The 27,652-nt window shown below is 36.7% G+C and overlaps 1 protein-coding gene across 1 annotated transcript in view; it reads right to left on the bottom strand.

The window, feature by feature from the left end:
- Window positions 1-11,797: 11,797 nt before the first annotated feature.
- LOC148823716 (cytochrome P450 4B1-like) overlaps window positions 11,798-27,652 on the bottom strand; it is a 36,614-nt gene continuing 20,759 nt past the window's right edge. The window contains exons 10-12 of the mRNA XM_088927736.1: window positions 19,399-19,463; window positions 18,882-18,964; window positions 11,798-15,319 (exon numbers count right to left, since the gene is read on the bottom strand). Of these exons, the coding sequence (XP_088783862.1) occupies window positions 15,142-15,319; window positions 18,882-18,964; window positions 19,399-19,463 (326 nt within the window). The 3' untranslated portion in view covers window positions 11,798-15,141. The remainder of the gene's footprint in view (window positions 15,320-18,881; window positions 18,965-19,398; window positions 19,464-27,652) is intronic.

Genomic DNA, 27,652 nt, shown 5'->3' with positions numbered 1-27,652 from the left:
ACATACATTTTTAAAGTAAGAAACGTCGTGTCTTATGATCTCATGAATTATTACATTAAATGTTAGACTTTGTCTAAGCACTGGACATAAGGCATATGGTACATCAAGACTCAATCTGATCCATGTGCTGTATACTCTTACCAATTCAGTCTCTAAAGTTGTGCCTAGACTCTGTCGTGTAACGGTGGAAACTCTAACACACCTACAGTTTTTATTAACTTTTTTAAAAATAATCTAGATGGTGCTCAGTTGGGGAGAAGACTGTGAGAACTACAAGATTGCCGCAAAGGCTGAAGTTCTGGATAAATCAGCTTCACACCTGGCCTTGCAGTTCAAGTTTCAATGGGGAAAGATACCAAGACACATGAAAAAAAATGTAGAAAGGTAAAACTGTTTTAATGGCTTATGCAATTGTTCAGACTGCAAAGAAATGCCATGCAGTTAATCTAATTGTTTTTTGGTCTATAAAATAGAACTTTTCTTTAAATCTGTGTGCTAAAATCAACCTGAAAATGTTCAAAGCTTTTGATTTACTGTATTACTATTTTTAATGCAAATATGTAATCAACATGTTATATTTTCTAAATGTAACAATATAATACATGAAAATATTGTGTATCACTAATTGTATAGGTTTTTATATAAACTACTAACCTTCTAGTTCACGTTTTTTCTTTCACTTATTCAAATTAAAACATTACCATTTTTACAGAATGTATTTGCAAACAGTCATAGATAAAAGGCACTGCAACTGTAATCTGCAATTCATTCCTAAACATAAATGCTATACAATCTTTATGAATGGTATAAGAAAAATAGAAACACACATTTGTGCTACATTGGCAGATTAACGTTGTACCTATAATCAATGTATTGTACTTCTTTTACATAAACAGGCTTGCTGAATATGTTCCAGGCATTGCTCTATATTTAGGATTTTTTGAGAAACATCAGCAAAATCCTCACCATCAAATTTCTATAACCATTAAAGCAACATCTTCAAGTACTATTGACACAATAATCAAGGCTCCAAAGGTAAATTCATTTCCAACATAACCCCTTAAATGCTATGTATTAAGTGAATGATTGATTCATCATTAAATTAACTTAAGTAATTTAAACTTAAGTAATTAATTTTTACTTTTAAAGACTTACAGTACATTTATTTTTTTTAACTAGAGAACACTATAAAATGTTTCCTAAATTTATAAATTACAATCATAGTTAATATTTGTTGCATTTTATTGAATAAAATTACTGGAGATAGAGGGTGTCAATACTTTTTAATACAAAAATTATTGCATTCTTCATTTTTTATAATAAATCTGCTTCTCTATGAAGATTAGCTGAAGGCTAAAAATTAAAAGCTTCTCTTTAGTTTTAAAGTGCAGAAAATGTTTTATTACAAGTAATTAGCATTATTGATTTGTGTTTTAAAAGAAACCAACTCCTCAATTTGTTTTCATACATAATTTATAAAACTTTTCTTCATTCTAGCTAACTCTGTATCAAAAAGGTATCCCAATTCCTCTGGATATACCTGTTAATAGTCTGTCAAATATGCAGAAGAATGCTGTCCCAAGTGCTCTTGATGACCTGCCTTCTTTAATTTTGCACGGAATGAAAGGTAAAATATGGTTTCTGTAGTCTTTCTGATGTATGAGCTCGGAAAACCGTCTTTGAGAACACAGACGGAGAGATTAGAGTGGTCATGGCCATCAGAGGTGAAATGAGAAACAATGGGCTTGGAGAGATCTTTAATCTCTACAAGATCTTGTATCTCTACATATGCAATAACTACATGTAAACAGAGCTATGGGGGGAGGTCACATGCTCATCCACTTCAGCCTACCTACATATAAATACCATGATTCTAGCTTTCCACTTGCATAATTCATCTTGCTTCATACCATCATGATCATTTAGTGGTATCACTCTCGCAAGAAACAGATCTTAATCTCTAAGGCTCCCTTCTTCTTCTGCCTGCTAAGAGTACACAATACCCAAGAGCTTCCATCAAGTCCAATCCAGCTTGACTCAAACTCCAAAATTTTTCCTACAATCCATTTCTCCATCAGCACCCTTTCACCTAAACTCCAGAAAGACTGATGTAATCACTTTCTTACTCTCCATCTCCCAATGCCCACCAACCTTCTCTCAACTGAAATTTCAGTTGAAAAACCAATTGAAATACTATATACAGCATGTGTGTGACAATTTGCAGGTATTTAAGCCAACTACATGACTTGGCAGTTTTACAAATGCTATGTCCTTCCTAACTGTACAGCCTGTTCGATCCCCTAGAGCATCTAGTGGATTTACTAAAAACAACACATCATAGCCATTAGAATCCATTGAAAAGCTATTATATGCATAACTCAAGACAGGTATATGTAATATTTGAAGTTTCTTTTCGGATAGATACTAATAGATACTAACAAATATCATAAGATATTACTATCTACTTCAAACAAAAGAACAATAAAACAAGAATTCACAAGGGACACGCTAAAAAACACCATTATCACAAAAAAAAACCCTGACAAGTTCTCTTTGCAGGCTGCACAGTCCAGTCTCTGTTCCTGGTCATAACAAAAAAAAAAAGCCACTTTATATATAAAGTCCCAAAGAAAGCTTCAGGGTGATCATGGGAAGCAGGCAAACATAACATTCTGGGTGCTATTGCAGAAACAACTGTATGCAGATTGCCGGGTCACAGTGCACAGTTCCTCATTCCACTTGTCTTTTCTTTTTATTCCCTCTGGTCCAGGTTCAACCCCAACATACATAACACCCCGACACTTCTATTGTGTTGTCTCTTACAGTATTGTATTGCCCCTCATAGTAATAGGCGCCTATATGAACGGTGTGTCACTTAAATTGTGATGAGTGATGTCTGTAGTACTGTTTATGCTAGAAAACACTTAGAGACACAAAACAAAAAACAACTCTTTTTTCACATCAGAACCCACTGAATGGCCATTATATGCATAACTCAAGTAAATGATGCCCCCAAGACTGTTCTACTCATGCGTCTGTTACTCTATGACATATATAGTACACATATTTTTCCATATGGTTTTACATTTTTGAAATAATGAATATGTTAATTCCTTTGCTTAATCTGGGGTGAATTCAAGTGTGAGATCTGAGTAAATTTTGATTTGAACACCTTGTCCAAACCTTCTGAGTTGTTGATTAATCATGCTAATTCTCATTTCTAAGCTGCCAACTCTCAATAATATTTGATTTTTTTTTTCTGCAGGTCAATGTTCTGTTGCAGGAAACAATTTTATAACATTTAACAATGTTAGGTTCACCTCAGCATTGCCCAAAGCTTGTTACCATGTAGTAGCTCAGGACTGCACCAGTGAACTCAAGTTTGTGGTGCTGATGAAAGAAGAAGCATCCAACAAAAAAGAAGTTTACATAAGAACACCTCTTGGGTGAGTGAATATTACATTCATTGTCAGTATATTGAGGTTTTTATACATTGATCTAGCATTATAGATCTTGTAAAGAATTATTTCATTTTCATTTCAATCACTGTCAATAAAATAACAAACATACTGTGTACCACAATCTATTCAACTAAATATTGTAATAAATATGTTTTAAATTAACAAATAACAGTCTTGTGCTTTGGAGTCAACTTTGTATCCATGAAGAAGTATTATAATTCCACTTACAGTATGTTATCTTATTTTATGTGGCTAGAGGTGTTAGAGTAGGACGATCCCTTAATTAAAATCCACTAACATAGAAAAGTTTAGTTAAAATCAATGATAAATCTTCTGGAGTGAACATATAGTGCTAGAGAGTAGTTTAGATAACAGCATGAAACATTCAAATAATTGTGGTCAGGAATATCAAAGAATAATCAAAGCATAATTAACACTAACACAATATTGATGTAAGTCTTTAACTTCTTCCCAAATTAAATGGATATTTGTTTTTGTCTCAAAAGTTACAGGTGGTTATTTTGGTTGACTTTTTTCTGATTACTTACATCATAATCTTTCTTCCAGTAAGATTTGAATAATCTGTCATTTCAGCTTCAGACTACATATTCATATTTGCTCAAAATGTGTGGAACAAACTTGAACTGAAAGCATTGAACATTCTATATTCAGATAACTAGACATAAAGCCACATTTTTCACATCACCGCTCGTTCTCATTTTATATTTAGGTCCTTATTTATAGTATACCGTACAGTATGTGCTGTAGACATACATGTGTCTCTGTTAAGATATACTGTTCTTTGCCATTTTATATACACTTTTTACAATACAAATCATAATTCTGAGACCACCAGAATATTTTTTTGAATTTCTGAAGACCTTGTAATGAAGGGGAAATATAAAAATATGGAGCAGGGCAGCAGCTGAGTCAATCATCCCACTTGACATGTTATAGAATGAACATGACAAGAATCTGAAATACCAGAGTGCAAACAGAAGTAGTCAGCGATACACTACTTCAGTTACAGTATATGACATAATACCTAAGGTATTATGCCGAACCTTTGCAGTGAAATGCCAACAAAAAAAAATTTTCTGCTATGTTTTGCAGTGGGTAATAATCTTACATTTGAATCAACAATGTATTCTTTATTTCTTGATTCTATTTGAGTATGATTTCAAGATGGCCCCATAATTCTAGCTAAAACATTATATTAATAAACACTATTATATTAAATGTTTATAAATATATACAGTATATTATTTTTGCTCTATTTTACAAGGTACCCTTTTGAGTTACCATAAAATTCTTATGTAGTAATATTGTTATGTAGTATGTTGCCAGTTACACATTCATGCAATATGTTGGCAAAAAAATGTTATTTTTTTCTTTCAGGAATCTAATCATTCACCATGAAGCTGGTAGAGACCCTTTCCTAAGATTTAACAATGCTGGCCTGACACTTTCTAGCCTGCCATTTAAAGACCCCTCAGGTATATAAAAGATGGAATAATAAGATTTCAATAAAACAATGACAAATAAAAAATCTGAATTTATATTACTGCAGCTTAGCTGACACAATTGCCAGCCATGATCCTGCTTTTGTTATAAAAACGTAAAATCATAGATGGAAAATGTGAGAAAATATTTCATATTTAATTCAGATGCATTTATTGCAGGTCATGTTGACAATCTGAATGATGACTTTTAATGAAAACATTTTACCATATGTGACAATTGTATTTTATGTTATGAGAAAATTTATAGGTTTAAATCATATGTGTTAAATATTATAAATCCTTAGCTTAGTTAAAATTTGTCTAATAAACCATACTTTTGATCAGCAGATAATGTTCTTAATATATGAAGTTTTTATGTTCCACAATATCACAAGAAACATTTTCCATCAAATAAACAGATTCAACATAAAGTTAAGAGCAAGGAATATTACTGTGCTATTAACACATATTTAAAACGACTGTCTGAAATGTTTTGAAATCAGTCTGAAATTTTCTTATCCACACAATATTAACCATCACTGTCTATAACCATAGTACCCATGAACTGGCAATCTGTTTTTTACAGGAACATTACTTATCAACACCATTGAAGGTGATGTTTTCCTAGAAGCACCAGAACTTGGACTTTACAGATTATATTTGAATGGGGAAATAATGAAGGTAAAATTTAATATATTTGGAGTCTTATTAAAACTCGTTTATTCCTTTTGTAATTTTAATGGAGTAGCGTATATCTTCAAGTGGATGCTCAACAAGCTTTATTCTTCTAAGAAAAGAAATAATCTGAATAAATTAAATGAGTAGTTTGGATAGGTGACACCAGATTGTTTATAGTCAAAAGAGTATTTGCATTGGTGCTTTATGGTATTCTTCTCATTCAGGTTGTAATCGAATCCTGGATGAAAGGAAAAATGTGTGGCCTGTGCGGACAGGCAGATGGAGAGGATCGCACAGAATTTAGAATGCCAAATTTGTACACAGCAAAAAGTCCAAGCAGTTTTGTGCACTCTTGGATGCTTCATGAAGAACCCTGCTCAGGCGGTGAGACTTGGTTTTCTTGGACTTTTCCTGTTTTAAAAACAGATTAAGATAAAAAGCTGTTAACTTGACACAAGTGTGCTAACTGCAGAACCATGATAAATAACACTTTTTACTTTGGTACAATAAACATGATGAACTAGTTAAAACTGTAAGGAATATAAAAATATAAGGAGTGACGAATTGCTTCACACAGAAACTACAGATGCAGCCATTCAAAATGCGCGGTACAAACCCGCGGTACGGTAAACCACCCACAAGCCACCGCGGGGCACCGAAGGGCACCGCGGTAAGTGATTGGCTGGCCAAAATGACCGACAGGGGCACTCGTGGTGCATTGGTTGGTAGTGAAAAGATTTAATCATTTAATGTCTTTACTGTGCACATTTTAATCCACTTAGTTTTGAATATTTATATGGAATTTTACCACTAAAGGGAAATTTTAGTAGCTGAGCATAAAAAGAAGAGGAGCATAACGCATCTGAAGGTCATAAACTATATTAATTTAGGAACATAAACATTACTGTATGTACGTAAACTGTATTGTGTATGGCTGGTCTTGGTAGTTTAAAGAAAAACTACACACCAGTCTTCCATTTCGCCCTAAACATTTTAAGCATGAAAGTTTTATGAAACGGTACCCAAATATGCGATTGCTGTATAGAATGAATTTTAATTAAAAAAAATTATTTAACACGAAAATTAAGCTGTTTACATCTTCCGCCTGAGAACAGTCACCCGTTGCTACCCAACGCAGAAACACAGCCACTAACTAGCAAAGAGAGGACATTAGCTAGCCAATATGATAAAGAAATAAATGATTATTTTGTTTACTTCTTTTGCACATTTATTTGAACATTTCCATCGATTGTACAAGCACTTGGAAACTGTCCAATCCCTAGTTCATCAGGCATTTTCTTTTACACTGCGGGCATTCTCCCGGTCTGGCGCCGGTCTGTGTCTTCTAGGATATAATGCCAGCGAACTATTGTTTTTATGTCCACTATAACAGACAATCTCCTTTGCTTTTAACCAAGCGTTTAATAATTTCCTAAAATGAAAATGATTTACTTTATTTCCCTCATGGGATCAATAAAAGTATCTATCATCTATCTAAACTATGGGACAGAATTCTGGGGTCTCTCCATACCAGAGATTATGGTAGGGCTTCAGAATGGTGATTGGCTGACACCATCTGACACCCCTCTGATTGGAGAAAAAAGACGTGCTGGTTTGCTATACATACTGTACCAGGAAGAGGATTTCTTTCTATTCGAAACGTGTATTTTAAAAGTTTAAGAAGTAAAAACCTTACAGCGTACACAGATTTCTAAACTGATCAGGATCGCTATCTTTGTCTTATGCATAATAATGTTCACCGCTCTGTCCAGCAAATTAATAATAAACTTTATTTTATATAGCGTTTTAAACGAATAAGTAATTAGATTGCTCATAAACCTAATCACTTATTCTACATAAACACAGTGTAATTGCTCTCTGAAAATGCTTTTTCTTTTAAGGCTCAGATTTCAACTATAGATCGTATTATTATAAACTTTCTTGGAAAAATGTCTTTTATGTAAACCATGTTTGCTATTAATTCATTTAGGGCTAGAATATGTTCATTGTCTTCCAATCGAGTCGAGTTGACATTAGAAGCTTGCCACAATTAAAAGAAGCAATTAAACACGGCGTAATTGCTCTCTGAAAATGCTTTTTCTTTTTATTTAGGCTCAGATTTCAACTATAGATCGTATTATTATAAACTTTCTTGGAAAAATGTCTTTTAATTCATTGCTATTAATTCATTTAGGGCTAGAATATGTTCATTGTCTTCCAATCGAGTTGAGTTGACATTAGAAGCTTGCCACGCCCGGACTGTTACACCAACGCATTAGCATGTTAAAGCGATTTCATTGAGGAGCCTAGCTTTCTTAACTAGTAAGTACTGTACTACCTTGGTTTTGGAGGGGGGAGGTGTCTTTCACTGGAAATCCCGTCCCCTTCTACTTTGAAAATACCTGTGAAACCGGTTTAATTCGTCACAGCCAGCACTCCCGCAGAGAGGGGGGTTGTACTCGTTAATGTCTTAGCCGGAACACATCATTATATCTCATTTTGTATTTCTATAAAAAAAATCGTTTGCCCAGCCTAACACTATTGTTGTTATTGTTTTTATCCTGTAAAGCGCTTTGAGGAGCACAGCTTTCTCACCACTTAGATTACTTTTTGATACCATCCTTACACAAAGCAGAAACTTATTGTATTTTCCGATGACATACAAGTGGAAAGATTACAGATTTTAATCGTCTTTTTTCTGAACCTGGGAAAATCTGATCATGTTTCTCTATAACAATAATAAAAAACTTTATTTTACATATCACCTTTAAAAGTGGCATCTCAAAGCAATACAGTAGATGTAAACCACAGATTACAAAGTAAATACCCAGACAAACGCAAACGCGTTTTTAATAAAATGCTTTTATTCATTCAGCAGAGAGAGAGCGTAAAACCTGGGCATAACAGCTGTTCCTTTTTCTGATCACTCACTCTCTGGATAAATGTCTCACCTGTCCTGTTCTTTGTTTTCCTAATTTGCTGATTATGCCTTCTGCGATCCACTCCTGCCCTCACACCTAAAGAAGACTATTTTAAATTTCTTTGCACGGTCCATTGTGCAATTAACCCTTGTATGTGCTGTCCTTAAGGTGATATCACATAAAGGTGATATGTAAAATAATGTTTTTTATTATTGTTATAGAGAAACATGATCAGATTTTCCCTGGTTCAGATCTAAAGATCTAAAGTATACTAGTTTGTCACTAGTATACTTTTAATACAGTCTCTGCTGTGCTCTTGTGGATCCTTGTGATATTTCGAGCTCTGGTTGAATGATAAGTGTCGCAGTTTAAATCTCTCTCTCTCAATTCAATTCAAGGTGCTTTATTAGCATGACAGATGGGTACAATCGGTGTTGGGTATTTACTTTGCTTTGAGATGCCACTTTTAAAGGTGATATATAAAATCAAGGCTTTAACTTGCTTTAACTCCGCAAGTCTGAGTTCTTGTGTCTGTCCTATCCAAACCCGAAAGTATTACAATATGTATCTTTATAGCAGGTGGTGTACAGCTTTTTAGTATAGATTACACTTTTCTAAAATGTATTTAAAAAATAAAAACGATTACAATCTAATCTTTCCACGTTTGATCCCAAGATCCCAAGAAAAATAAATCTAAACGGGGAGAAAGCTATGCTGAAAGTTTATTAAGATACTTAGAAGATAAAGATATCAATTTATGTTGCATTTGTCTGATTGTGAATAAAAAAACACATATATTTAAACACGCGTTTGCGATTTAAATCAAAACGTGATTTAAATCAATATAAATGTTTATATTGTAACGCATAGGTGACTATTCATTGTTATTAAAAATGACTTAAATTCGATCATGTTGTGAGATTTAGAAATATAAAAGTCAATTAATTGTCCATAATATTGCTATTCCATTTTTTCAAAGAAATGTCGCAGTACACGAATATAATCATATCGTTATTAATTTCTTTAGATACCGATTCCATATTATATTAGCAGAAAAGCTTAAAACTACTACTTTTTTACACGCTATTTCACATGTTAGTTAAAGACTTCGATGCTTAAAATGTTTAGGGAGAAATGAAATACTGGTGTATATTTTTCTTTAAAGTACCGATTCCTGGAATCTGACTGGCTGACACCCTTCTGAAGTGGTTCCATAATATCTGGTATACGGAAAAGAAAGCATTGATAAAAAAGCCTGGATTCTCATGTATCTGATACAAGTATCTTTTAATACAGTCTTTGCTGTGCTCTTGAGGATCCTTGTGATATTTTGAGCTCTGGTTGAATGATAAGTGTCGCCGTTTAAATAATTTTCGTAGTTAGAAATTATGAAACGCTCTGTTAAAAGCAAGGGAGTTTTTATGTCCGTTGCAGTAAAAGAAAATGCCTGACAAAGTAGAGCTTGGACAGATTCCAAGTGCTTGTACAAATGTGCTTAAGAAATTATACTTTGAGTTTACAGCTTGTCCAAAGTCATTCATTATTAATACTATTAGTAATATCTTCAGTAAAGGCTTTGATACATAAATATTTCTGATAAAGGTAGGTTGTGTACTTTTGTCCAACTGAGCAATCTTGCTTTCATAAAATATACCAACTTTTTATTGACTGATAATTAACATGCTGTAATACACAGTTTAAATTTAAAAGCTCAAATGCTGTACATGAGAGGTTAAGCTTTATTGGCTCCTCCTGGCGGTTTTACAAGGTGATGCCGGATACTTTCCGGCATGATGTCAAATGACGCAATTTACCCCGTGTTACTGCGTGATACTGCGACACGCCCACCGGGGTATACCGCGAAATACCCCACCAATTTTGAATGGCTGCATCTGTACAGTAAGGGACTTAGATAACGTGTGATTCTGTGATTCCACAAGCTACTCATGAAAGTAATTTAGGTTTTTATATATACCGGAATATGTACTGTAATATCTATTTCTTCATCAAGGCAATATAAATAAGCAATACAAATATGTAGAACTGAGGGAAGATATGCAGAAGCTTCCCAACACATTATTAAAACTTCTAGAATATTGTAGTTAGTTTAAATTACTACATCACAAGACATACAGTATAAAATAGTTTTAAAATAAGTTGAAAAAAGAGCACTCAGGCGATTGCCATATACAGACAGATTAAAACTCTTCAGTCTAAAACAAAGGTAACTGTGAGGTGATTTTATAAAATGCTAAGGAGCATACAGTAGTTTGGGTTATCCAAGGGGACAGTATTATTTTCAGTAATGAAACAAAGACACATAATCATAATTGGAACCTGAAGGGAAATTGACAAGGAGTTACGAGTATCTGGAACAGGCTTGCAAGTCAGGTGGTTCAGGTTCAAATTCCAGGCTTCTTCCAAGAAGTGACAGGACAAATTGTAGAATCATTTAGCTACTGGACTACCAAACAAGTAAGGTGGACTAAATTACCTCCTCTCTTTTGGAACAATTCCAATGTGCTTATGTGGTTTAGTATTATTGCTAAGCAGTTCTTGCTGTAGTCTGTATGTTTTGTTGATTTGCCACCATCAATAAACAGCACTTTGCAAACTTAAAATCAGTCAGGCAAACGTCATGCATCATTTTATAGATCTGTAAATGTCTTCTTGCAGCTTGTACCTTGCAACGGGAGTTTGTGACATTGCAAAAGCAAGTCAGTATAATGGGAGAGGAATCAAGCTGCCACTCAGTGGAGCCAATTCTCCATTGCAGATCAGACTGTTCTCCATTAGAAACAACACCTGTATCAGTTGGATTTAATTGTATACCAACAGGTAAGTAATGGAAGAATACAACTTATACTCAGGGATCAAAATTTGGGAATACCAATCAAAATTATGGGAAGCCTTGTGAGAGTTACTAAAATAATTTTAAAAATAGAAACCTATACACTGTGCATATTCAGAATCCATACATTATCAAATAGCAGCTTCTTCTAGGTTAACCTGAGTCCTAGAGCCTGCAATGGAAGTATAGTGTACAAGTCAGGACTGCACCCTATATGGGATGCATGTTTATTGTAACACAGATACACAGATACATCCAATTTTACCTTGCAAATACTGAACATGTAAACAGCATGTGATCACACAGGAAGATCTCTGTTTAGAGTAACAGATGTTATGAACCTCTGTGTTGAAAGTAATTCCAGGAAAAGACACAAGTTGCACATTTTGAGTTTAGTGTTCTTTAATTTGTTGATAAATTGTTCTTCAGTCTGTTGCGCAGCTTTATCTGTTTTTTCATTTAAAAAATGTTGCAAAAGGGTAATCAGATTCAAGAGAAAACATCCAGAAAACAGAATGAAAGAAGTTAACATAGACACATGAAGTAAAATCAACTGAAATACGAAACAAATGCCCGCATAAGATCATTTCAGAGTCAAATCTAATTTGAATAAATCTTTGATTTTACAGAGTCCACTTCCAGCAACGTGAAGAATCAGTCTGGACTTTCAAGGAAAACTGAGAACACCCAAATCACAGTGCAAGCTCATACTGCCTGTTTTTGCCCACCTACAACATGCAAATCAGATGGAATTTGATTAGTTTAAAATGAAAATGGCTAGTTGTCACAATTAAGCCCTCCATTTAATATCATTTAACAATTTTTAAATCATTGTGAAAATATAATTATTTAATTAAAAATATTTTAGCACAGCATTTTTTCTTCTTTATATTCTTGAAATTCTCATCCAATATACACTAGACAAGCAATTTCTGATTTTTAAAAAACAATCTCACCCTTTAAAGAAATTGGTGAACCTCTTGATAAAGATGAATAAAATATGAATCAGTAAAAAACAAGGAAGAAAATTTTAAATTCCTTTTTCAATGCAGATTATATCATACATTCTTTTGCTACAAAGTTGACTAGCATCAACATGGAGGTTAATTTATGTTCAGCAGCTATAAGCAGATGTTCAGCAGTTTTACAGCAAGAGTAATTAACAGCAGGGATGTTTAATCTAGACTTAAACCACAGGGAATTAGTTTTCTACAACACTTATTTCTAATTTTCTTTTGTTCAAATTTATTTTTTCCCAGGTCCCAAGTTCAGATTTTAAACAGCCTATAGAACCTGAATTTTTTTCTACCTTAAGGGCTTGAATTTGCCACTTATGTGGAAGTCAATGTAAATGCATATAGACCTATCCACATAGGTGACATAGCTAACACAAGGAATCATTATACAAAAGATTCCTGTCTTCTTAACTTCAAAACCCATGTACAGTCAAGCCTTTTTTGTCACCATAGAGTCTGAATACAAATATAAATGCAAAACAACCAATCAATTTTAATGTTTCCATCTGATTTTAATGTCAGCATAATTTAGTTGTTGTACATACATTAAATATGCAGTAAGGTATTAACATTAACTACTTAATTATTGGAAAATTAGCACATTAGCAACAATTTATAGTACATTCCCTGACATTCACTATAATAATTAAACACAAAACAGTTATAAGTTAAGAAAATAGGTTGAATGTCAGCAAGAACCTGCAAAGATGTTCACAGAAAAAACATCACTGATGGCATAGGTATTCAGCCCCTGTGTTGATATAGAACCATTAATATTTTTGGACAGATCTCTATGAACTCCCACAGTTGAATACTGTAGTATTGTCAATATTATCTGAGAAAAATACTGCAGGTTTCTGGAGAAGATTTAATGATTTACAAATGTCAAGAGTCACCATTCATTTCCTTTTAGATGTCAGGAGTTTCACTTGACTACTCAAGGACATTCACTGGCTTATTGCTAGACCTCTTCAGTCTTGCTTTGGCCTTGTTTCAGGTCATTGTCCCACTGAAAAGTCAATTTCCTATCCAGTTTATAATTCATTAATAACACATCCACACTCTCTTGTCTCTTGTCTGTACTGTGTACCATCCATTTTTCCCTACTAGTTTCTTACAACAAGCTTCCTTAAACCATGAAAATAAGAAATATTCCCACAACATAATGCTAAAACCTCCTTGCTCAATAGTAAGGATGGAGTTAACATGGTAATACCAAAATCTAGGTCTCCTCTAACCATAAAATCTTCTGTCATATGCCTGAAGTATTTAAAGTCCTTTTGATCTGTGCCATTAATGGTTTTAACAAACATTTGGGATGAGGTAAAATTCTAATGTCACACTTCTGCTCCCCTACATATAAATAGTGCTAAATGCCCACAACTCTGTTCTCATCTTTTTAGCACTAAAATTTTGGTATTGTTGGAGGCAGACGTGTCTCAAATTTGGAATTTCTAACACAAGCAGCACTTCCACCTCAGTTTCTCCACAGAAAACAACAGGCTTTGGCTCTGCCGGGGTGTCTGGTTTTTCATTCAGTTCCCCTTATCCCTTCCTGGACCTTTGGAACAACAGTTACTTTGTCTCTCTCCCTGCCTTCTCTGTTCTCCTGATCGTGCTTGATCTGCCCACCCCCATTTCTTCTTTATCTTTCTGATCAAGTACGCAATCCGCACCAGTCTCTAATTGTATAGTTTTGTTTCTCCCCTTTCCTCAATCCTCCTTTTTCTCTGTCCCTATAGGAGCCCATCCTGGTCGCTGACACTCTACCCTGCAAGTTGCATTCCATCACCTGCATCATACGTGCTTCTTAGACACTTCATTCTTCTTTAGAGAAAAGCTGAAACAATGCATATCCAAATCTACTCAACCAAACAAACTCAAGCCTGCATTATAAGAGCTTCTCATTCATTCTGTGCTACACGTGTTTTCTCCTCAGTTCCTGTAAAACTCTACACACATCTTTTCTAGCACCCCTATCTTCACCCTAACTTCAGTGTTACAGCATCCTCTCTGGTTCAGTCCTCATTAGTAAGGGGGTTTGTGACAGCACTGACCTTTGGCTAGTACTGTCAGTTCCTCAGCCCAGTGAGTTAACACCAAAGCATGAAATATGCTTTCCCTTTATATTTGTTGGCTTGTTTCTTTGTTAGTACAATTTTACCAAACTACAGAAGCACATTGTATACCTGATTTGTTTTGAAAGCTCCTTAGTCTTTCTGGTCAATTTGTCATATCACTACATGAGTTATGGTTTGAAATTGAATCTCTGTCCAAGGAAAGCTACACAGACAGATAACTCTATAGTCAAATTAAAGAATTTGATTACACTGAGACAGAGAATATTTTTGTGACCTCACAAACTATGCTTTTGCACCCAAACAGTCTTAGGGTCACCATAGCAAAGAGGATGAATACTTATGCAACCGAGAAACATTTTTTTTCCAAATCTTATTTTATTCACACATTTTCAGCATTTTTTTATTTAGATTTGTTTGGTGTAGATTAAAAATACCTTTCAAAATGCCATGATTAAAAATTTAGATAGCAAGAAATTTGGAAACTTTACAGGAATAAATGTGCAAGTTACCATATATAATATCAAAACTAACCTTATTTTTTTAAACTAAATTACACCTGTACTCATATTTTAATTCTATTTTAGAAAGGCACAATAATGAAAAATTCGTCAGTACAGTTAAAGGTTTGAATTCAGGTTTTTCTTGAAGCATGTTTGATTTTTAGGTGTATCCCATTGAGTGAACGAAGAACCAGCTGAGGAATCTTCTTTGGAGTCTTGTTTGGATCAACTGCCAGTTCAAAGCGCTTCAGGGTCAATGCTACCGCAACTTTCATCTCATGCATGGCAAAGTTCTGTCCGATACAGTTCCTATTTGGAAGAGGAATGTACAAATTTATTACAGGAGCAATTTATTACAAATGAATACATGTTATAAGTTGCTAAAAATAAATTAGTATCATTGTAGCACCATCCTAAAAACAATTCTACTGTTTTGCAAAAAGAAAGCTCAGTATCAAACAGGATTTTGATTATAACTGTTACGGTCTGTTGAAAAGAGTTCAGGAGGGATAACAAAGTAGAGGCTTTGTGAATGTCTGGATTGTTTGGCAGGATAGGTTTGACTTAACTCGCTTGGTTAATGGGTGCCTTCCTCGGACCAGGAGGCTCGAACCTCATTCAGAGAGGAGTTAACCAAGGGCTAGCTGCAAGGTGTAGATGTAGGATGAAGGAGGGATGCTTGAGACAAATGCAAAGGGAGGTGTTTATTTTCATTATATACAGTTCCATGATGATTGTGATTAGGATCTTCACAATCACCGTTAATAACTGTGTAAATTAACTTGCTATCATTTTTCCTCTTGAATTCCAGTTAATAACTCACATTTATAATCACATTGCATTTTTCTAGTTAAACCTGTTTGGCACAAAATGTTATAGTGTTAAGATAACATATATAGTATTTGATATTTTATTAATGTAATGACAATATTTAGTTTTAATTACACTGATAAAAATGCAAATGATACATCAGAATTTTATTCAGACATTTTACACAAACAGGTACCAGAATTTTGCTAAATGATTAGTAATTTTTTTCTATTTCATGTTTAGTTTCAGGAAAACAAGCTGAAGACTAGTTTCATCAAAAACTGAGAGCCAAAGGCTGCAAATTCATAGTGTAATGTTGTCCAGGGTATGACTTCTTTAAGGGGTGGAGCCCTCATTGAGATTGAGGGTGTTTAGGTAATCACAGCTGAGCTGAGTTGGAGTAATATGAGTTGGAGCTGTGAGAAAGCTTTAAGAGAAGACGGAGTAGTTCAGTCCTGAGCTAGCTGTTGTAGGTGAAAGGAAACACAAGATCTCTGTGTTCTGAGGCTCAGTAGTAAGAGACCTGGAGTAGAGGTAGCAGTAGGTGTGAAATATTGCTGGTGTGAGTACAGAAGTATAGCTTCTGTGATATGAAAGAGAAAGCAGACTAGCACTTACAGCTGTAAGCCCAGCTGTAAGAGGAAAGAAAAAGAGCAACAAACTTGGAGGATACTGTAAGGAAGAACTCTAGGGTTTAGTAAAAAGAAAAGTGCAATATAAGGAACCCTGATAAAGGGAGAGATATAGTAGGGACTGTGTCGGAGGAGACTGTGGAGAAAATATAATAGTGGGAAGAAGCTCTGGAACACAGTAAGAGAGCGAGGGATCAAGAGGCATATGACATCTAGCAGCAGACAGCCAGGATGACAATGCTCCCACAACGTGTGAGCATTCACAACGTGTGGTTGCCGAAAGGTTAAATGAAGATGACACTTATGTTATTCATATGTCATGGCCAGCTCAGTCACTAGATCTGAACCCAAGCAAACATCAGATATTCTGGAATGACATTTGTGACAGCATTTTCCACCTCCATCAACCAAGCATAATTTCATTGACTTTTCCACAGTAAAATAGCACCACATCCCTCCAGCAGAATTCATGATGCTGGTAGATATCATAAAAAAGGTTATATTTTTCATTCATGCATAAACAGACTATAATGTTCAGACATAGTGACCCTAGCCACTAATAACATAGTAAGTCACTTTACATTTTCATTTTGTTTTCCACTACTTATATGTTTGTTTATTAAAAATATTAAGCTAATGACATGTGATGTCATACAAATTGTGATTTTTTTCTGTATTTCTTTTGCCTTTCTTTGAAACTAATCCAGAAGAGTTGAGTATACCAGGATAATGTTAGACTACAGAATGAAAGGATTGCAATGGTATGACCTTAACAAAATAAAAGTTAATTAAGCTTTCGCCATGTTTTGCTAAAAATCCATCTGTGGGACCAACTCAATAATAGTATCAAAAGGTGACAACATGACCAACCAAACCTCATGAATTGTCCACACCTATACAGAAAGAGGGGTAGAAGATGCCCCAGAGTGTATGCAGACATTAATATGATCTATGTGTCCATGCCGCTGGGACTACATTAATGATCAGTGAGGTCATACCACATACTAACCTGTGTCCTAATTATGACAGCTTATCACTTCATATGTAAAATCACGATTATGTTTTTCAGTCAGAAAATGTCTTCCAGATAGGACTTATTTTCCGGAACTTAAATGTTCAAACTTCTTTAAACTTAAAGATATTACATTAAAGATATTACATTTAGCTTTTTAAAAAACAGCATCTTTACACAAAAGCCAAAGATACAGGCTACTATAGAAGAATGTTTTTTAGAATAACATGCAACATCCTTTTTTTAAAAAAAAAAAGCATTTTTGTTCTTAAACATCAGATGATTGAATTGATCCTTTCTTTACCATAAATCTTATAATTCCTTAAATGGCACTAAAAGTTTGGATCAAGAACTGAGGTGTCCAACAACACAATGAGAAATAGGTGAGCCACATTAGGAAACAATATATAAATGCCCTGGAAACACTCAGCGGTGTGGAAACCAGTGAGGTGGATGTGACGTGGAGGAAGTAGTGGGAATACGGAAGAGGTTGAGCGGATTGGATTTACAAAATAACAGACTAGAAACGAAACAGACATCAGAATATGGATTGTGATTCAGATACATCATTGTTTTTTGTATGGTGATTGGATTTAGGAATAACAGACTGGAAAACAGAACAGAGATTGGAATATGGATCTGGCTTTAAGATATGGGGAAATCGTAAACAGTCATCAGACAGACGAGTGAGGGCAGAAGGGAACCGGGAAGTTTTAAAAGGAAAATGCGTGGTGTGAGTTTTTCGGACAATTTCATCTCGTTTTGGATTATCTAATCCCCTGTGACATCACAGTAGGTGCTCACAGTTTTTCCGTGGTTTGCACAGTGTATGCATGGGTGAGTTTCTTTAAAAAATTGTGTCTGATAATAAATTATAATTTAATTTAAAGAATATGTTCCTATAATATGTAAATAAAGAATGAAAAATAGAATGACATTCTACAAGTTTCTCTTCTAATGTAAAAGATTGTTTGTTACACAAAATGTTCTGACACAATGTTAAACCGAGACTAAAGACAGATGTTTAATAATAATAGTGTTAAAGGACTGAGACAGATAATGGCATTCCACGAGTTCATCCATGCCATATTTTAACGCCATACACGTGAGTAGATGATACTCTGAGTGGAATATACACTGCACCAGGAAGCTTTATGTGATAAGGTGTTCTTTAAAAATAATATTGTGAAATTGCATTAAACATTACCCAAGGAATTCTATATTAATTCACTTGGCATTTTTCTCGGCATGTTGAGGGATTATTCGGTTGAGAGGTTAGAAATGCTCGAATAGTGATACCTGAGGTCATAAATAGGTAAATCAGAGACTGCTTTTATTTCTGTTAGAACTTTATATTTACAGAACAATACATTGACAACATGCGATCCCATAGCACACACTATTGAGTAGCACAAACCTTGGTCCTGCAGAGAAAGGAACAAAAGCATAGGGATGTCGTTTGGCACAGTTTTCAGGTAAAAATCTCAGAGGATCAAATATCTACAATGCAAAGCAGAAAACAAAGAAGTAAAGTTATAATCTTCTATTAGCCATTCCACAATTCCATACCTTTATATGTTAAATTATGCTTTACTGTACATTTATGAAGAAATGTTGAGGAAAGAACACTTCTTTGTAGTAGGCTGGACTATCTTGAAAGTAATTGCTTAGATCCAAAGTCACAATTAAGCAACAATGATTATTTTTTAAGTCAAATCAAACTACATTTTGATCAATTGATCCTTTTTACATGTTAACAACTGAGAAAGAACCATGAGCTTTCATGACAAAAAAAACATATCTCTTCACATACAATTGGCAAGCAGTATGAATCTGGTGCATGAAAAAGAGTGATTTGTAGTATAATTATTTTCCCTAGATAACCAATATGGTTTGCAATGTATTTATTGTTTTTAAAATGGCTTTAAACCTACCTCTGGATTTTCCCAAACACTAGAATTCCTATGAATGCTGTAGATGCTTATTCCTAAAAGAAAACCTTTAAGAAAGTGAAAAGGTAAAATTTTTGAATAAAAGATACAGGAATGATAAATATTCATATTACACTGTCACATTGCTTGTTACATTCCATACATAAATACAGTATACGATATATGATAGTGTTGCTGACCCAATAATTTAGCTATGAAATACATTTCTAGAGATAATTGCATCCAATTCCCAAAGAACACGTAGTAGTGTTAATACAATTGACTAAGGACGATTCAAAACAATTTAATCATACTATAATTTAAAAAAACTAAATCCAACTGTCTAAATAAATTAAAATGGTCTTATGTATACGACACATTATAAATTCAGTACATTTTTGGTATTGGGAAAGACACTTATGCCATATTTGAAATAGCTGCTTACAAGTGTTGCAGGGACTGCCTGGATTTCCACTGCATTTTCTCAGGTACAAATAACCTTTTAAGTAGTTGAATTAATCAATGTTTAAGGTGAGATGGGGCTCTAACCACAGCATAACATATTATTGATTTGCTCATCCTTAACACAAAAACCGATATGCATGTCCATCAATCATTTTTAATGTTTAGATTATTAATTAATGTAAATATATTTATTAAACATCACTCCAGTATGTATGCAGTTTTTAGGTTCTGCATGGAACTTATTTATAAGTAATAACTTGTAAATTGAAATGTTTCATAGTGTCTAGAAAATGTGGTGTCGCCGGGGGAAAATAGGTGTAAAAGAGATCTAAGTCACACCACACTGATCTTCTGTGTTCTTCGTCCGTATGTCTCCCCAAATCCGTTCCGCAATCTGTTGCCAGTATCCTTAAACGATCCAAGTTCCCAAATCCGTATGTCCACACTACTCTGCGCCGTATCCAAACCGTAATCTGTAATCTTAGTCAAAACCCGTATCCAATAGTCCGTTATTCTTAAACTCCTTCCAGCACACTCCTAAATCTCTCCTTCCTCTGAGACGCTTTCACCTTATCGGCTTCCGCACCGGCTCACTGCTTCTGGGGCATTTACATTCCGTTTCCTGACGCAGCTCACCTGTGTCTCATTGTTTCGCCGCATAGATCTTTTCCAACAGCGGGTCAGCTGGTTATCCTTGGCGACCATCTTGCCTAGGTCTATATCTAGTATATCCAGCGTTTCGTTACGGAAATACCAGTTGTAAAGGACCCTTCCCCTGGTCCTCTTACATTCCCTCCCCCTGAGATCAGCCCCGTCCTCGGGCGATCTAGAAAAAAATAAACAGTGCATTCGGGAGAGGGCGTCTACATTCCCTTGTTTCCTTCCGAGTCTATATACCGTTTGGAATTGAAACCTTTGAAGACTAAGTCTCCATCGTGTGATTCGATCATTTTTATCCATATTTTGTAACATCCAGGTTAATGGCGCATGATCTGTGTACAATATAAACCGTCTTCCTAATAAATAATACCTCAAATAGTCCAGGGCCCATTTTATGGCTAGACATTCTTTCTCGATGGTAGAATAGTGTTTTTCAGCAGGATTTAACTTGCGACTAATATATAGAATAGGATGCTCCAGTCCATCAAATTCTTGCGAGAGTATGGCTCCAATTCCAATGTCAGAAGCATCAGTTTGTACCATGAAAGGTTTATTGAAGTCCGGTACCTGTAAGACGGGTTGAGAAGAGAGAGATGTTTTTAAGTCTTGAAAGGCCCTCTCTTCCAAGTCGGTCCATTTTATTTTTTCCGGAGAACTCGTCTTTGTTAAATCGTGCAAAGGTATGGCAATGGAGGCAAACCCTGGAATAAAACGTCGATAATAACTCGCAAGTCCCAAGTTCGGATTTGCTTCTTTGTAGCAGGTTTGGACCAGTTTTTAATTAACTGCACCTTCTTCTCTTGGGGCATGACCAATCCTCTCCCGATCGTATAACCAAGATAATTGGCTTCCCGAGCCCCCAGACAACATTTATTTGGGTTGGCTGTTAATCCTGCTGCTTGCAAAGCTTCAGTCACTACTTCCAGGTGTTGTAAATGTTGTTCCCATGTTGTGCTATGGATCACAACGTCATCCAAGTAGGCAGCTGCAAAATCCCGATATGGTCTCAATATTCGGTCCATTAGCCTCTGGAATGTTGCGGGAGCGCCATGCAAACCGAAGGGTAGGACCCTATACTGATATAGCCCCTCAGGGGTGGCAAAAGCGGTCTTCGCTTTGTCTTCCTCTGCCAGCGGCACTTGCCAATACCCCTTCGTAAGATCAAGGGTACTGATGTATCGGGCGCTGCCTAATCGCTCAATTAGTTCATCAATACGGGGCATGGGGTATGCATCGAACAGCGAGATCTCATTTAACCGTTTGAAATTGTTACAAAATCGAACAGTTCCATCCGGCTTGGGGATCAGAACTATCGGGCTCGCCCACTCGCTATGGGATTCTTCTATTATTCCCATCTCTAGCATCTTTTCCACCTCTTCTTTAATCAATTTCCTTTTAGCTTCAGGTACTTGATACGGGGGTAGTCTTACCTTCTTTCCTGGTTCCGTGGTAATCTTATGTCATATAAGATGGGTTCGACCAGGTGTCCGGGAAAAAACATCTTTGTTTTGGGACAGGAATTCTTGTATTTCCTGTTTCTGAGGCGGAGCCAGGTCTCCCATGGCTACAGCTCCCGTTTCTTCTTCCAACGGGTCGGGTGAGAAGTGGGTGAGCAGAACTTCGGTCCCATGCCATTTCTTCAATAAATTGATGTGGTAGATTTGATGCTGCCGTCTTTGGTCATGCTGCTTGACCTTATAGTTGACCGGTCCCATCTTTTCCACCACCTCATAAGGACCCTGCCAGGAGGCCAAGAATTTACATTCGGGGGTCGGAACTAATACCAGTACTTTATCACCCGGTTGAAATTCTCTCGCAATAGCTCCCCTATTATAAACTTGTTTTTGTTGAGCCTGTGCTTTTTCCAGGTTTTCTTTCACAATGGGAACAATAACGTTTATTCTCTCTCTCATTTTTTCCACATGTTCGATGATGGTCTGTAAAGGTGAGGGTTGGTGTTCCTAAGATTCCTTGACCACGTCTAATAGGCCCCCGTGGTTTTCGAGAGTATAGCAATTCAAATGGAGAAAAACCGGTCGACGCCTGTGGCACTTCTCCTGCCGCTAACATGAGATACGGGAGCAGCTGATCCCAATTTTCCCATCCTTTTGCATAGCCTTCCTCAGCATGCGTTTCAGGGTCTTATTAAAACATTCGACTAACCCGTCGGTTTGAGGGTGATAGACCGAGGTTCAGATCTGATGTATTCCCAGGAGCTTGCATAAGTCTCGCATGACTTTAGACATGAAAGGAGTTCCTTGATCAGTTAAGATCTCTTTAGGAATTCCGACCCGAGCAAACAGTTGTACTAGCTCCCTAGCTATATTTTTGGCGGTGGCAGCTCTCAATGGAATGGCTTCGGGGTACCTTGTAGCATAGTCCACTATCACTAAAATATACTGGTGACCTTTGGTGGTTCGGATCAGGGGCCCCACCAAATCCATCCCAATCCGTTCAAAGGGGGTTTCAATAATTGGGAGGGGAAACAAAGGGTTTCTATAATAAGGTTGTGGAGCAGTTTTCTGACACTCCGGGCATTGCTGACAGTACTTCTCAATGGCCTTATAGATCCCTGGCCAAAAGAACCTAGAGAGTAGTCTCTCGGACGTCTTCTTCACCCCTAGGTGTCCACCCAGGAGATGGCTATGGGCCAAGTTAAGGAGCTTCATCTGGTAGGCCTGGGAAATCAGGAGTTGTTCCACTTCTTCCTGTCCCTTCTGCTGCACCTGATAGAGGAGATTATTTTTTTATCATGAAATAAGGGTAACTCAATGTACTAGGATCAGTACACCACTTCCCATCGATTTTCCTGACATGTACCCACGCATGGTTCAAATTTCCATCTTCTAATTGGGCTATTCCAAACCTACAACGATGTTCAGGTGGCTCCAAGTCCGGTAAATCCATATTTATGAATTCCTCTCCAAGTCCAGCGCCTCCTTCTTGTGGGTCCGTCTCATCTGGGGCATCATTAGGGGCATCACCTTGGCCTTCCTGACAGGGCATTGGTCTTCGCCTAGCTGTTTGCACAGTGTTCCAAATTTGGAGGAAGTGGGGACAGTCTCGTCCCAGTACCACAGGGTAAGGCAACTGCTCAACCACTCCGACAGTTGAACGGTAGGTCCCCTGTTCCGTAGAGATGCTAATTTCTACCGTCGGATAGACCCCGTGAATGCAAGTAATAGGGATCCCCTCTGTTCCCCGGATCTCCAGTTCTCCAGGAAGTATTGTAGGGGTCACCAGGGTCACAGTACTGCCGGAGTCCAACAAGGCCTCGACGGGTTCTCCCCCATCTCGATTTTCGTAAGATGGGGATCCTCGCAGGTTGGGACCCGTGCTGTAAGGTAGTTACACTTGGCTTCATCTCTGGGGTCTACCTGCATGGGTTCGGACAGGCCGGGGCAATGGCTGGCTAAGTGCCCTTCTTCCTGACAATTAAAACATCGTCAGGTTCCTTTCCATGGTCGGGGCCTGGAGTCTGATCTTTCCCAAAGGGGTTTCTTAAACTGAATAGGTCCTCGATAATCATTGTACTTAATCGCCCGATACTTCATCTCAGTTTCCAGACTCTTGGGGCTTCTTCTCTCCTCTTTTCGAAAGTCCCCCTTTTCCTCCCTAATCAAGGCCTCTGTGGCATGGTGTCTGTCCACTAAGTCCACTGCCTGATCTAGTGTCTGGGGATCCCCATCACTCACTTTCCTTTTCAGGGGAACAGGCAGACTCCTCACAAAGTGATCCAACACCACCCTTTCTACCACCTGTCCTGGGTTTAATTCTTCTGGCTGGAGCCATTTCTTTGCCAGATGTACCAGGTCAAACATCTGAGAACTCGTAGGCTTGTCCATTTGGTATCTCCAATTGTGTAACCGGACCGCTCGTATTGCCATGGTTACCCCTAGTCTTGCCAAAATCTCCTTTTTCAGAGTCTCATAATTCTCTGCATCTTCTTCTTTTAAATCATAATAGGCCTTTTGGGCTTCTCCAATTAAATAAGGCGCTACTCTCCCGGCCCATTGCTCCTTGTGCCATGCATTTCGAGATGCAGTTCTTTCAAATGTGGTTAAATAAGCCTCCACATCATCAAGTTCTGTCATCTTTTGTAGCCCAATTTGTTCAGCCTGAACGGTGTCTCTCCCTGTTTGCCGGATTTCTTCCCCTAATCTATGCAATTCTTCGCGTACTAATTTTTGCTCCTCTATAATTCGTTCGTTAGTTTCGCTTTGAATTTGATTCGTCTCCTATTGCGCTTGGATAGCTTCTTGCTGTCCTTTTAATGCCTGAAATTGGGCGAGGGTGGCCTGGGACAATTGCTGTATTAATTGTTCCATGGTTTTTCTCCACACACGCAAAGCAAAACCCCCCCACACACACAAAAAAAACTTGCTTTCTCCGATTCTCAAACCCGAGTGGGAGTTGCCCGCATCCTCCACCAATTGTGGTGTCGCCGGGGGAAAATAGGTGTAAAAGAGATCTAACTCACACCACACTGATCTTCTGTGTTCTTCGTCCGTATGTCTCCCCAAATCCGTTCCGCAATCCGTTGCCAGTATCCTTAAACGATCCAAGTTCCCAAATCTGTATGTCTACACTACTCTGCGCCGTATCCAAACCATAATCCGTAATCTTAGTCAAAGCCCGTATCCAATAGTCCGTTATTCTTAAACTCCTTCCAGCACACTCCTAAATCTCTCCTTCCTCCGAGACGCTTTCACCTTATCGGCTTCCGCACCGGCTCACTGCTTCTGGGGCATTTATATTCCGTTTCCTGACGCAGCTCACCTGTGTCTCATTGTTTCGCCGCATAGATCTTTTCCAACAGCGGGTCAGCTGGTTATCCTTGGCAGCCATCTTGCCTAGGTCTATATCTAGTATATCCAGCGTTTTGTTACGGAAATACCGGTTATAAATAACCCTTCCCCTGGTCCTCTTACAAAAAGCATTAAGGTCTAGAACACATACAGATGCAGCCATTCAAAATGCGTGAGGTATTTCGCGGCATACCCCGGGGGCGTGTCACAGTACCACGCGGTATGACGCAGTTAACGTGGTGTCACGTGGTTAACTATCCGGCGTCGCCTTGTAAAACTGCCAGGGGGAGCTTAACTTCTCATGTACAGCATTTGAGCCTTTAATTTTGAACTGTGTATTACAGCATGTTAATCATCAGTAATTAAAATGTTGGTATATTTTATGAAAGCAAGATTGCTCAGTTGGACAAAAGTACACAACCTACCTTTATCAGAAATATCAAAGCCCTTACTGAAGATATTACTAATAGTATTAATAATGGATGACTTTGGACAAGCTGTATACTCAAAGTATAATTTCTTTAGCACATTTGTACAAGCACTTGGAATCTGTCCAAGCCATACTTTGTCAGGCATTTTGTTTTACTTCAACGGGCATAAAAACTTCCTTGCTTTTAACAGGGCGTTTCATAATTTCTAGCTACGAAAATGATTTAAAATGCGACACCTATCATTCAACTAGAGCTTAAAATATCACAAGGAAAAATACACACCGGTATTCCATTTCTCCCTAAACATTGTAAGCTTCGAAGTCTTTAACTAACGTGATACCGGAGTCAACAAGCATACTTTTAGAATTTGATTAAAAGGGAATATAATATGGAATCGCGTATCTCAAGAAATTAATAACGGTATGATTATATCCGTGTACTGCGGCAGGGCTGTGTAGGGCTGTTTCGCCTGCTTGTTCATGCGAGCTGTCTTGTAGCCTACTGGTCTAGGTGCATGACTACCAACTGGCAGGTTGTGTGTTCAAATCCAGCTGGTGCTGGACCTTCCAGTTTTATTTATTTATTTTTTAATCACGTAACATAAACATATTACCGTATGCAAACTGTACTGTATACAATATGTATATGTATATTTAATGTCTTAACTGTGCCCGTTTAAGTATTGAATATTCATATCTAATTTTACCACTGAAGGGAAATCTTAACATAAACATACAGTATATGGCTGGTCTCGGTACTTTAAAGAAAAAAATACACACCAGTATTCCATTTCTCCCTAAACATTGTAAGCTTCGAAGTCTTTAACTAACGTGATACCGGAGTCAACAAGCATACTTTTAGAATTTGATTAAAAGGGAATATAATATGGAATCGCGTATCTCAAGAAATTAATAACGATATAATTATATTCATGTTGCAAAAGAACTGCAACGGACATAAAAACTCCCTTGCTTTTAACAGAGCGTTCCATAATTTCTAACTACGAAAATGCCAGGTGAAAGGATTTGTAAACATATTTTGTTAAAGCAAGTCAGTTTTTCTGCAACACATAAAATACATTTTTCCAAGAAAGTTTAGCCTTTGTCACTAATGAAACCACTAAATAAAGACATAAATATAGAAATCTTAAGATTTGTTTTATTTAATGTTGGTAGCAGGATGAACTGTCAGAGTGTATATTTTGTCGCAAAGTTGCTGCAAGATGTTAACAGTGAAAAAGGTATTTAGAAATGAGTTATTTCAAGATGAAAAAGAAAACATACACGAAACATGGTTTCATTACGACCAGAATCGGTCTTGAGATATTTTTAACTTGATTTACAGTATTTGAGAGGTATGTCTTAACACCGATACTACAGTGCTTAAGTACTGCTCACGTATATGTTTCTAGGTTTATATTATGCATTTCATACGGTCAAATTACTTTTGAGCAACTAATAAGAAGCGCAAAACGGTATGCGTTTTACTTTCCCATGTCACATGGTCTGTGATTGAAACCGGAAAAACCGGTTTAATTCGTCACAGCCAGCACTCTTCAGGTGTGAGGGTCTTCTGCTCAGAATGAAACGCTAAAATGTTTGTGTATATTCTAATGGTAGTGGGGGCAGGGTGTGTGGGAACAGGTTTGGTTGAAATTGCATTGGAGATCTATGTTCTTCACACCTGAAACATTTTCTCTGAAAGCATTTTCTTCGCAGTTTAACCGATCTTGTTACAGCATGTTACAGTTTACTATTATTAACCACATTAATTTTAAGTGCTTAATGTAAAATCTTGTAAAAATATATTTTCATTGTTCAAATATACATTAAGTCTGACTATCATATAATAAGTTAAATACAAAACTAAAGAAAAAATAGGGTTAAATATAAT

This window comes from Atractosteus spatula, chromosome 11, assembly GCF_055471065.1.
Source record: "Atractosteus spatula isolate fAtrSpa1 chromosome 11, fAtrSpa1.hap1, whole genome shotgun sequence".
NCBI classification, from domain to species: Eukaryota; Metazoa; Chordata; class Actinopteri; order Semionotiformes; family Lepisosteidae; genus Atractosteus; species Atractosteus spatula.
The sequence above is the reverse complement of the archived record's forward strand: the minus strand, read 5'-3'. Positions and strand labels throughout refer to the sequence as shown.